This window comes from Drosophila biarmipes, chromosome 2R (assembly GCF_025231255.1).
Source record: "Drosophila biarmipes strain raj3 chromosome 2R, RU_DBia_V1.1, whole genome shotgun sequence".
Classification (NCBI taxonomy): domain Eukaryota; kingdom Metazoa; phylum Arthropoda; class Insecta; order Diptera; family Drosophilidae; genus Drosophila; species Drosophila biarmipes.
Genome location: NC_066615.1, coordinates 17,599,474 through 17,611,631, shown reverse-complemented (window position 1 = coordinate 17,611,631; position 12,158 = coordinate 17,599,474). Strand labels below are relative to the sequence as shown.

Genomic DNA, 12,158 nt, shown 5'->3' with positions numbered 1-12,158 from the left:
GTGCTCGAGTGTGGGTTCGTTTACCGGAGCCTTTTGTTGTGGTAACAAGGAACCACTAGCACGCTGGTAATTATTTTGAAGCGATGTAAGCATTTTTCTCTTGCGAAAATGCTGATATAGCACAACTTAAATAATTTAAAAACCATTTTACACGCTACGTTCCATTTTCCGGCTCTATCCACACTCCACAATATATATATTTAAGAGCTTCGCTCTGAAAGATGAAGAGTGCCTGGCGACTCCTCTGCATAAATTATGCAGTTTCGCATATCGATGGCATTTTTAATTGAGCTACCACGCACCGAACACGACCACAACCCAATAAAAGGGCAAAAAAAATATAAATAAAAGCGGTTACTGAGCTGTTCGAGTTCGTAAAACGGTTGAAATTTAATTAAATCAATGTGTTGATTTAATTGGAACGCGGTGTCAGTGACAGTGGCCATCTTATAGTACGCCTCAGAGTGCAATGCAATTAATTTGCATGATAACGCACCTTGCCAAGTGCCACAACTTGACCCTCGATCAATAATTCTCTGTATCCTTAGAGGCACGGGCACATTTGTAAGATTGCGACAGGATTCGCCCTCATATCTTGTCAAATATTTACACGGCTTGCCTTTCGCATAAAATCTGAATGTATATTTGTTTTTTAGTAGTAAGGTAGAAGTGACCATGCATTGACCAATTGATAAAACAAAAACAAAAATCCAATTTTAGTTTTCTCTTATGCGTTCTACATCGTTTTTTGGCCTGAAATCGAATAGTTGTAAACCATTAAACCGAAAGTCAGGCTACTATAGGCCATAGTAAAATATGAACCGACTGCGCGTTGACAGGCTGTCCATCAAACTGTCTCTTGTTTCTCCGGCTGCAATACGTCGAATGGTTTGTTGTTCTGTCCGTCTGTCTGTCTATTTGTTTGTTTGGTCCTTTGTTGCAACAACAAGAAGAACAACAAAACCGGGTCGAAAAGGACATTTCTCCGGCCCTCCTGCCACCAACTATCTGTGATTGTCATGCACTTAGCCAGGCCTGACATAAGCCGCCTCGTTTCCCGTTCCTTCGGCTGGAAAAGCTGTCAGCCGTAAATTTACGATTTTCCAGCGGTGGGGGGTGGAGGGAAAATGTGTTGTATGGTATAAGGCAAAATAAAAATCTTTATCCGCCTTAGTAGAAAATTTCAATTGCATTCTACGCTTGGATAATTGATGAAGACCCAACCTCCTCGACTTGTCTCTTTAAGCTTTCCCTGAAATGGCTGCAAGTCATTCAGCTTTATGCTTCTCATTCTCCTTTCCAGCGATTATATTTTCTCCTATTTTTTATTGCATCTGCATTGTCCTGTTGCCTTTTCACGCCCAACATCCCTGGGCGAGGACCTCCGACAAGTGGGGGCGGAGGAGGTGGCTGGACCAGGCCAATATTTGACTTAAACAGAACTTTTTCCCAGCTCGGTGAGCGGGAGGAACAAATTCCAGAAACAACAGCAGCCCTGCGGTTCTTTACTTTTCACACCCCAGCCAACTGGGCCCTCACTCCCCATATCTCAGCCAGTCTGTTCGACTTTGCATCCCACACTTGACGAAAAACATTGCTTTGCATAATATTGCTTTATACAAATCAAAGATCACATGCATTGATAGTTTGCAAGAATGGCTATTAACAGTAGCCACTATCGATTGTATCAATAATATGGAAAAACAAAAAATTTCATGATAGATAATTGAAAATTCTATCTAAACTTTTACACAAATCGATTCTCATTTAAACCTTAAAATATTTTTTTTATTCCACAACAATACAAAATCCCACCGAAAACGTTTCCAAACCGTCCAGAACAAAACATTAAGACAAATCACTGGCTGTGAGTGGTTCGTTAGCGGCCAAACGCTTCACAATGACCTAAACCTGAGTCTTGTTGAAGACCAAATATCGTTCTTCTCAAGCAGGTACAACGACCGTCTAACTGCCCACCGTAATCGTCTAGCCCGGAGATTACAGGGGGCTATCCCAATTCGCAGGCTCAAAAAAAGACATTTTGGGCTGCTCCTAAGAGACTAATATGAATATATTATTTACTTGAAACTAGTCGTAATTTGATCTACTCCTATATACCAAGTTGAAAACTAATTATAATTTATAATTAAGAGATTATTTACTTAAGAAAACATTTAGGTTAAAGGCTTTAATTAGATCTGTTCCTGGATTATATTAAATAAAGATGTTAATTAAAAAAAAAAAAAAAAAAAAAAAACAATACAAAAAAATTTGATTTGAAATATGAAAATTTATTTTTCAAATATTAAAGTTATCATTAGTATCGATAGTAATATCGATCTTTTTACCAACCCCATAGGCTGCCTCTTGGGCTGCCCGAGAAACCACATTATTAATCACAACTTTTTAGCCAAACCATTTGATAAAGATCGATAAAAAACATATTCCATGTATTTATAATGCTACTTACGACAAGCGGGTATAAATAATAAAAAATTGGAAGTGTACTTGCACTAATTAGTATTAAAAAAACTAAAGTAAACACCCAAGCCTAAGACCATGTAGGAAAAAATAAAATTTGTTTAATAAAAACCAAAGTAACCCGCTGGAGATCGTAATAAAATGAAATGCCTGACAATTTATAACAATTGGCATTAATAAAATTGATTTCAAGCTGTAGACACTTGTCCTATATATATTTACTTTTCCCGCACGATGTCCATTCCGCCGAAAGTCGAATTTTGTTTTCCGTTGAATTGCGATACGCCTGGCTCAGATACATCTGACGAGGAGGAGTTCACAGAACACTTCTTCAACGAAGAAGTGCTGGAGCAGGACACTTCCGAGGACGGTGAGGATGATAGTGAAGCAGTAAGCGGATATGAAACATCAGCGAGCCGCAGGGGTAGGAGGCACAAGAAACACAAGAAGCACAAGAAGCGCAAGAAGAAGCACAAAAGGAAGCTCAAGTCTTCTGAGAGGTAGGAACGGAACTTATTTCATACTTTAAACGCGGGGTTCTTTCATTTAGAGCTCTTACGCCTATAGCAACTCCGGAACTGAAAGAACCGTTACCAACGGATTCCTCCTGTAATTTTTTTTCGTCCCTGTAAGCCATCTTTACTCAATTAGGCAAATAGTTAAATTTTTTGAAACCATTTCAGTGCCCCGATCTTACAACAGTCGACCGACAAGATTCACTCGCCCATAACATCCGAAGACGTGCTTATGCCCCCTCCATGTTCAACTACAGTTTCCAAGGCCAAACCGCTACACACCCCAGACATGGCGAAACAGGTGCCGGAAGTATGTGGGCCAGTAGCACAACCCTTACTCGATTTCGATATGGAGCTTACCCCGAAAATAGAACCAGAGTGGGAAAATGCCAAAAACCTTCTGCCCAAACCTCCCATTCCTGTGGATCAAGTAGATCAGAGCGATCCCGAGCAACCTTCGCTTTCGGATATTTCTAAGAATTGCGAGCGTCTAAAGGAGGGTTCTGTGCCGCATTTGGAAACGGAGTGGCCTCTAAATTGTATGGCCGAACAGAAGAAGTCTGAGTCTCCCCCCTCAAATGTGATGAAATGCCTGATGTTTGGGGCGACTGATCCAAAAAGTCATTCCCAAGAAAACAATGTTAAGGAGGGGCTTTTCGACTGGGATGTAAACAGCAAATGGTATAGGGATAACCTTCAGCGTCGCGTATGTAACGATCTTCCGTTCGCCCTTAATCGCATAACCACCGGTGTGGAAGAACAACAGGCTTTGTCGGATTGGATCAAATCGGAGGGCCTCAACGAACCGAACAGCGACATTGAGGAGTTCAATATGCTACTGAGCTTAGCTAAGGACTATCCCAAGAATCATGATCTACTATTCAAGGTGCTTAAGCCGCCTACTCCTCTTACCACGCAGGCAAAGGAAGTTCGAAAGAGGCCTTCTATGGTGTTCGAAGTAGAACCTCTAAAACCTGATGCTATGGAGCGGCAGATCGGCAAACCTGTGTATTATAAAGTGGTCCCAAATATTTCTCCGGAATACAAGAGTCCAGAAACAACTGTTGTAAAACCAGTTCAAAATATGCAACTGATAGAATATGAACCAGAAAATATGGAATCAATCCTGCCAAGGCCCCTAGATGAGGCCGCCAATCAGGAGTGGCTACAACACTGTAGTAAGACCATCAGCCAGCAACTGCAACTTCTAATAAATGAAGGAGGAGCCACAGTTTGCCTGAAGGACTTCGAGGATATCGTTGACGAAAACATTACGGAATTCAGGGATCCTCAATCCAAAAGTCTCGCCTCCAAGTGGTACGAGCAATATGGTATCAACTCGGTAGAGCACTTGCGCAGAACTTTGACGCTTACGCCCATACCAGTTCTTCAGGAACAGTGCCTCCAGAAGATCCGTATTCTAAGAAGACCCACCAAACCCAAAAGCGATCCCTTGGACCTGTCCATTGAACTTAGGTTCTGTAAGCTGTTTTGCACACTTGAAATGAACACGCATTTGTATCTTGAAATGGCTGTCAAGAGAGTGGAAAACACCGTCTTCAGAAGCGATATAGGTGTGATCGAAGTGGAACTTGGGGCCTCACAGATGGGTTGGGTATGGGCCAATGGCACTGTGATGGTTGTGAACGCAATAAGTTATGAGGAGCTGGACGAAACCCTTTGCGACATCGTTGCCAAAACTATGGGGACGATGAACTTTAGGGACGATCCCTTCCACAAGCTTCTACACCTAAGGCTCTTTTCCTGTGCCAACTTCCCCTGGAGCATGAACTTGGAGGAGTTTAGTAAGGACCATGCCTGTTCCTCAGAACCACTACATCGTGAGGTGAACTTCGTTTACTATGTGAGCAAGGAACTTCCCGGAGTGTCGGCTAGACTCTATGAATCGGGAATGTTCCAGGTGTTCGCCATGACCACTGCTGAGGCGGATAAGATGGTGAAGCAACTGTACCTGCTTACGGCCAGTTATCGAAAGCCCCTAAGCAAACTGGAATCGAATTAAAACCTTCAAATAAACAAAAAACTGTTAGGCAGTTAAATGTAGAATTCATGTTTATAATAATAAGTAAAGCCTTGAATTGAGGAAGACTACAATCAATATTATCGATGTTAAATTCAAATCATCGATGTTAGATTCAAATCAATGATGTTGTATCGATCCTCTTTAAATTAAACTATATATTAACCTAGATTTTTCTTTTTTTATAGTTTATTGTTTAACGAAAATTTTGCTTGTGCAATACCCAGTCGGGTTATATTTTTTGTAGTGTCTTTTAAGTGCATACACACGTCAAATGAGTTTTGGCCGACTGCCCGACTGACGGCTTCAATGCGGTTAAGTGACCTGACCCAACCACTTCTACTGGTCTGGCATATTTTGACAGCAAATTGACCGATAAACATGAATACTAATGGCATGCGAATGCAATTTCGCGTTGGTTTAATTATTTTCGCATTGCCAGGGAAATTAGCCGTGAATCGAATTGAAAGCGCGATTCCCAGTGGAATTCTCTCAGGGAAAAAGTTAATGCAAATATATGGATTTTCGTTCTAATGATTCCATAACCCTTAACCAGTGGCTTTCAGCACGCTGTCGAATGAAGATTGACATGCGAGGCGTCCATTTCGCTGGCTTTTCCCTTGGGCAAAACATAGTCCAATCAGGAACACACTCACACACGCCTCCACACCGGCACACAATGTCAATCAGCAAATAACAATCTGACAAATGCAAATACCAGAAATTCAAATTGTATGCGATATAAATAATTCACATAGAAAGTTCCTCTCACACATGCGGAAACTTGTGGGTGCAAAGTTGGGTCGCTGCTTTGCAGCTTTTCCCCGATTTTTCCGCTAGATGTTACAATTTAAATTTTAATTAAATGATAAAACGGCAAAAGAGCAGAATCGTAACTTTAGCTGCGGGATTCCGTTTATTTTTTACCCGTTAAGTCGGGCATAAAGGGGGTACGGGCATAAAGCGCGTAAGTTGAGAACTTAAACCCCTTCCGCGGCTTTCGACGGCGTCAGTGCACGTGACGCATACGCCCTGTGGCCCCATGTGTGTATCCCTTTTGTGGGATTGTGTCACCTTACACGGTTTTTTTTCTGTTTCCTCTGCCCAATTTTCGTTCACTGACGTCAATCGATTGACTTTCAAGAGAGTGTGCTCCATTTCGATCCATTCTATACCTAATTGCAGCTGACCAACAGACAGAAACGCCCCAGACTGACTCATCCATACCATCAATCGTATCACACGCATTTATTATGCATTAATTAATTGTCGCACTCCGGGAATCGGAACATACTCGAATGCGGTCAAGGTTGGCCACCGGGAACTCCAGTTCCCACATGTCGACTTGGTGCCTGCTTCCCACACTCAATCTGGCTTGGACTGTCATAGCCTCTTGGCTGGCGGCCCTTCGCCCGGCCATCATAAATGCCTGGCATATCGTCACATATGTCATTTGTGCCCCCTTTACGACTGAGTTTTATTGTCATTGATGAGGAGCCCAGATAGCCAAAGGCGGCGGAGTGATGCAACCCACCTAGCAGTCACGTTAAATCGTTTATTCAAGTCATTACAATGTGCTATAATGGAGTGCTTGGTACTCAGGATACCTAATATCTCGCTCTAAAATGTGCTTTTAATTATGTAAATAAAATAAATGTACTGTAAATGTAGAATTTCCAGTCAAGTATCAAAATTTTAAATATTCCATACTCTGTTTATTAAAAATATGATGATACAATTGTTACACCACATCGATTATTCCACAAATAAGGTTTCCACATCAGTAGACCTTTTGGTATAAGATACCCAATAAAAATAAAACCTATTGATTTCTACTCCTGAGGTAGCCCAAAAGCATTTCTACATTGAAAACACAAAAGGCCAATAACCAACCGACCAGGAGTAAGGTCCAAGTTCCTTTGTAATCCTTAAGACTCAGGGACTTGAAGCTGGTCGCAAATGGCAACTTGGCCAAGCGGGAGGGCCAGGATGACAATATTTCCTGAATCGATTCTCCGAGCCAGTGGCCTAGAAGTCCTGCACTGCAGACCCGATTCGAATACTCCCGAAGGGCCAATGCGTAAATGGAGTTCTGCTGCAGAACTGTGGAAACGGAGAGTCCATTGACCAAACTGAGCTTGGGGCTCTTACAAAAGGCCTTTCGGGCGGAATGTTCTTGCATCGCCGTAAAGGGATCCTGATCGTAGGTGAAGGCCTGATAGGCATAGCTCGTATTGAACGATTGTATCATATGCACTTGCTCCTCGCTCCTCACAATCCACACATTTGTCAGATACTTTGCCAGTATCTTGGGGTGCATCTGCTGTTTCACTGTCAAGAAAGTGAGGCTGTTGGTGACCACGGTTAAGTTACTCTCTCGCAACTCCTTCAAGTTCTCCACGTGTCGGTACTGGGGGCTCATGGTCAACAAAGTGCTGAAATGGGCTGCCACCATGCTGGCCCAGATCATGCCTGTGAAGCTCATCACTAGTGTAAGCTGCCCCATGACGGATCTGAGGCGATTGCCCATTGGAACCGACATGGACAAAACACATCTTAGCACGCGAAGATTAACTACCAAGTTCTGGAATCGAAAACGGTAATGGTTGTGCTCCAATCGATCGTATAGTGTTTTCAGGGCAAAATCCACAGCGCTTAGAAGGATGTAAGATCCGAAAAAGATAATGTAGACTGCAAGTCCATACATCATTAGGAATTTTTCAAACATCGTCAACTCCGGTCCGCAGGGTACTACAACGGATAGCGATACGATTCCCAGAAAGGCCTCTATCCTGCTTTCGTTCCGGTGTCTGAAGTTTATCATCTGCCCGGTTATGGGAAGATCTATCTCGCCCCTAATTGTTTTTTCTATGATTTCCACTTGCGACGTGCTTCCGTTCAGGAACCTCTGCTCTTGCAATGTGACATTGTGGTTGTGGGCAAAATTCTTAAAGAACTTGTAAACAAAGCCGGAGTGCCTTTTTCGTCCTGTTTTGGGATCTATGAAGTAGAAACTTCGTGGTGGCACCAAATCATCATCTGTCAGAGCTATTTTACCCAGGTAGTTGCGCCAGGGAATGGGGAAGATTTCTTTTTCTCCTAAGATATTTTCTATCATTTTAAAATTTGGCTTCGGAAAAGGATAGAGTCGCATAATTTTTAAAGAATTTTCGATTATCAATATATTAAGAAACTTGTGCTTTTCTACTTCATGAGATATATCTTCGATAAACTTCTCAGAAGATTTGAACTCCATAAAAATCGCAATCCTGACCTCTCTCATATGATTTAGGTTGAAGGCCAGTGCTGAAAGTAATATTATATCCTCTTCAGATTTCAAGGAAACTAAAGCCAGAAAATGCTTATTGTAGGTGTTCACCAATTGAATTCTTTGGGTTTCATCCAAACGTATAATAGGCCAGACTAAGGGATACAACTCTCGAAGGAGGTCCTTGCCATGAACTTTGCTCTGGATTACTAAAAGAGTGGATATTGGTTGTTCTTTGTGAACGGCTTCAAGTAAGTTCTTTAGTTGCTCCGTTGAAGCTACTGCTCCGCTCACTATTAACCAAAATAAAATTTTAACTTTCCTCATGATTTTCGGTTGTCAACTGACCTTACTGGCAGAAGTTGCTTCACTTTTAAACCCATATCCGTGCATCTTTCCACTAATGCTTTTTAAATCTTACAAACATCTAAAGTGCTTTAGAAGCCCATAATCAATTCTGGCATTACAAATACGAACTTTAACCCGGAATCTATGATTATATACGAAAGTTGAAAGTGTGAATATACCATTTCCATTTATATTATGCATAAAGAAAATGCGATTTATTTTCGTTAGTCATGTTTATTGAATAAGTATTTGTGGGGATTATAAACCATTTGTATATTGTACATTTTAATTAAGTATGCATTTAAGGTGGGTGGTTTTCATATAATATGTTTAAAACATTTTTAAATGACTACTTCTTTTTATATAACCGTCCTCGTACCTTATGCACAAGTATCTCCCCGATAAAAACACAAAACGAAAGAGTGCAACCTACTAGAAGAACTTGCCAACCTCCTTTATAATCCCGGAGGCTGAGGGCATCATAGTCGTTCACTGTCAGTAGCTTGCCTTGCATTATGGACCTATGTTCCGCAATCGCTTCGTCGAGCCAGTAAGATATAAGCCCGGAACTCCAAATCTTATACATGTAATCCCGTAAAGCCAGTGCGTAAATGGAGTTCTGCTGCAGGACCGCCGAGTAGGCCAGTCCGCTAACCAGGTCCAATTCAGGGGACCTACACAAAGCTTTTCGTTTAGAGTGCCTCTGAAGCGCCGAGAAAACATCGTTTTTGTACGAGTATGTCTGATAGGCATAGCTTGTATTTAAATCACTGAGCATCTTAATTTGCTCCGTACCAGACACTATCCAGATATTCGGCATAAAATGTGACACAAACCCGGGCTGCATTGCCATTTTAACCGTCTGGTAGTTGAGGTTGGTGAAAACCACGGTAATGTTGCTATCGCGCAGTTCCTGAAAGTTTGTGATGTGTCGGTACTGAGGACTCATGGTCAGCACAGTGCTGATCTGGGCGGCTGCGATGCTGGCCAGGATCAGACCCGTGAAGCTCATCACCATTGTGAGCTGGCCCATGAAGGACCTCAGGCGATTTCCCATTGGAATTGACATGGACAGGACACAACGAAACACTCGAAGGTTGAGAAACACATTCAGTAATTCAAAACGAGTTGGATTTTGATGGATTCTCTCATTAAGGGTCTGCAGCACAACATCCACAATGTTCAACAGGATATAAGATGTAAGACTGATGATGATCGATGCATTACCGCAGACGACTTGGAACCGATCAACCATTGATAACTCTTCTCCACAAGGCACTGCGATTGACATGGCTGTCATCCCCAAAATGGACTCCATTCTAGAACCGTTGGGGTGTCTAAAATTCATAAACTGGCCAGTAATTGGCAGATCTATCTCTCCACCAATGGTCTTTTCAATGATTTCCGTTTGAAGCATAGTCTGATTAAGGGGACTGTGCAACTCCAAAGTGATATTATGCCGCCTTGCAAAGTTCCTGAAAACTTGGTAGACACAGCCTCTGGCTCTTTGGCGACCCGTTTTTGGATCTGTTGAAATAAAACTTCTGGGAGGGACCATGTCGGGCATTGTCACAGCTACTTTTCCCATAAAGTTGCTCCAAAGAACTGGAAAAATTTCCTTTTCTTCAAAAGGTTTCTCGATCACTTGGAACTTAGGCTCGGGGTGTGGAAAAAGTCGTTGAACTTGTAATGATTTTTCTATTACCAAGAGATTGAGAAACTTGTGCTCCACTGACGCCCGCGAAAAGTCTTTGAGAAGGTCTTCCGAAGATTGGAGCTCCAGCCAAATCACAATCCGGGCCTCTCTGATATGATTCAAGTTGGCGGCCAGTGCTGAGAGTAAAACTACATCCTCTGGAGAGTCCATATGGACCAAAGCCAGAAATTCCTTGTTGTAATGGTTCACCAACTCAATTCTTTGAGATTCATTCAAACGAATAACAGGCCAGGCTAGGGGGTATAAATCTTGTAGTAAGTCGTTTCTTTGGATACCCTTTTGCAGCAGGAGAAGAGTGGAAATGGCTCGTTCTTGGTGCACTGCTTCTAGGAACTCCTTGAGAGACTGAAGATGTTCCATTGAGGAAGCCACCCCACTGACCAGTAACAAGATTACTATACTAACTTTCCTCATATTCTATGGCCTTTTGGAACTCGACTGATGTCACTGGCGGATGTTCCCCTTGCTTTTAAATTCATAGCCGCACACCTGTGCTCTAATGCCATCTAAATCTAAACCCCATCTAAAGTGCTGTGCAAACCCGCAATCAGGCTAAGCATTACGTATACGCAGTGTAATCCGCGAAATGCGTTTTCATATTAAAATTAGCATGAATATTAAATTCGAATTACTTTACACCGCGGCAACCACCAGGTTTTGTACATATTTAATTAAAGGCAGGGCCCACTTGGAGGGTGGGGGAAAGCCATTTGGAAAGCGGGGAACTTTCGAACACACATGTTTATGTCCTGCCATACGGTTAGTGCTTTCATTCCGGTTTTGGTTACTTTCCCCATAAAACCCACTCGAGCTGAAGCCCCTCGACGACATAATTTACAAAGCGCTTTGGCAGCTGTCTACCTCTGTCTGCAGGCTCCAGTCTTCTGGTTCCCGGCTCCTTTGGCTCCTGCTTCTGGCTCCTGGCTCCTGGCTCTTCTGGCTCCCGCTCCTGGCTCTTCTGTCGCCTTACCGACACTTCCGGCTTTCCCCATCTCGACCTGCTCGACCTCTTATCGTTGTCAATGTCAGTTTGTGTTTGTGGAAGGAAGGAGCAGTGGCAGCAGCCGGAGGAAGTGGAGCATTTCAAGCGCATTTAATGCGCATAATGTCAAATGCAACAAAGCAACAGAAACACCAACAAACCCCGGTACAAAACCGCAAATGGTGGGTTAAGGGCCAGGAATTCGAAGGGGTTGTGGCTATTGGCCCCTCTCGGCTGGGGTTTTGTCTTGCCAAAAGGGCAAAGCAACACAAAATATTTTAAAACAAGCTCAACCAGTGGAGTTGAAATTAATTCCTTTATCTAATTATAACTTTGGGCCAATTAGGGGATATTACGTTAAAAGGGAACTTGGGGACAAAGGGTTAAGCGGAAGTAGGTTTTACGGGCTTCTAAGCACTGCTAATATATTAAAAAAAAAAAGGAATATATATTTTTGAAAATAAAACAAAAAATTTATAACGTTTAAAAGAAAAAATTTCTATTAAATAAAAACTAACCTTTGTACATATTGTGATAAAATAATTTCTAATAAATATAAACAAAATCTGTGCAGACACTTTGTTAAACATAATGGACAATAAAATCAACTGACTTTTCGTTAAATAAACTGAGAGAATTAATTTAATTAGAGGTGAACATAAAATCAGTGGATATTTAATTAAATAATAATATAATATATGTATGCGTGTTATTTAAAACAAGATCTTAAAACAAATTAATTCTTGAATTATTCGATTATAAATTACCAACTGAGATGCTTGATTTTTTAATAAATTAAAGCAAAC

The 12,158-nt window shown here is 41.8% G+C and overlaps 3 protein-coding genes across 6 annotated transcripts in view; 1 reads left to right on the top strand and 2 right to left on the bottom strand.

The window, feature by feature from the left end:
* LOC108022543 (potassium channel subfamily T member 2) overlaps positions 1–12,158 on the bottom strand; it is a 118,555-nt gene that overhangs the window by 53,024 nt on the left and 53,373 nt on the right. The window lies entirely within an intron of this gene.
* Positions 2,658–5,111, top strand: LOC127011050 (uncharacterized). Of its 2 annotated transcripts, XM_050888022.1 has the most exons (3): positions 2,740–2,981; positions 3,049–3,109; positions 3,165–5,111. In XM_050888022.1, the coding sequence occupies exons 1-3, from the start codon at positions 2,882–2,884 to the stop codon at positions 5,017–5,019; spliced, it is 2,016 nt and encodes a 671-aa protein (XP_050743979.1). In that variant the 5' UTR covers positions 2,740–2,881; the 3' UTR covers positions 5,020–5,111. The 2 variants fall into 2 exon arrangements, with proteins under 2 accessions (XP_050743978.1, XP_050743979.1); XM_050888021.1 differs by lacking the exon at positions 3,049–3,109 and having other exon boundaries at positions 2,658–2,981.
* On the bottom strand, positions 8,959–11,586 carry LOC108022055 (uncharacterized). Its single transcript, XM_017090900.3, has one exon. It carries the CDS (start codon positions 10,782–10,784, stop codon positions 9,003–9,005), a length of 1,782 nt encoding a protein of 593 aa, XP_016946389.1. The 5' UTR covers positions 10,785–11,586; the 3' UTR covers positions 8,959–9,002.

Coding starts and splice junctions, on each gene's coding strand:
- LOC127011050 (XM_050888021.1), top strand. CDS start 2,716: ATGTCCATTCCGCCGAAAGTCGAATTTTGTTTTCCGTTGAATTGCGAT. Junction 2,982..3,164: donor AAGCTCAAGTCTTCTGAGAG/GTAGGAACGGAA, acceptor AAACCATTTCAG/TGCCCCGATCTTACAACAGT.
- LOC108022055 (XM_017090900.3), bottom strand. CDS start 10,784: ATGAGGAAAGTTAGTATAGTAATCTTGTTACTGGTCAGTGGGGTGGCT.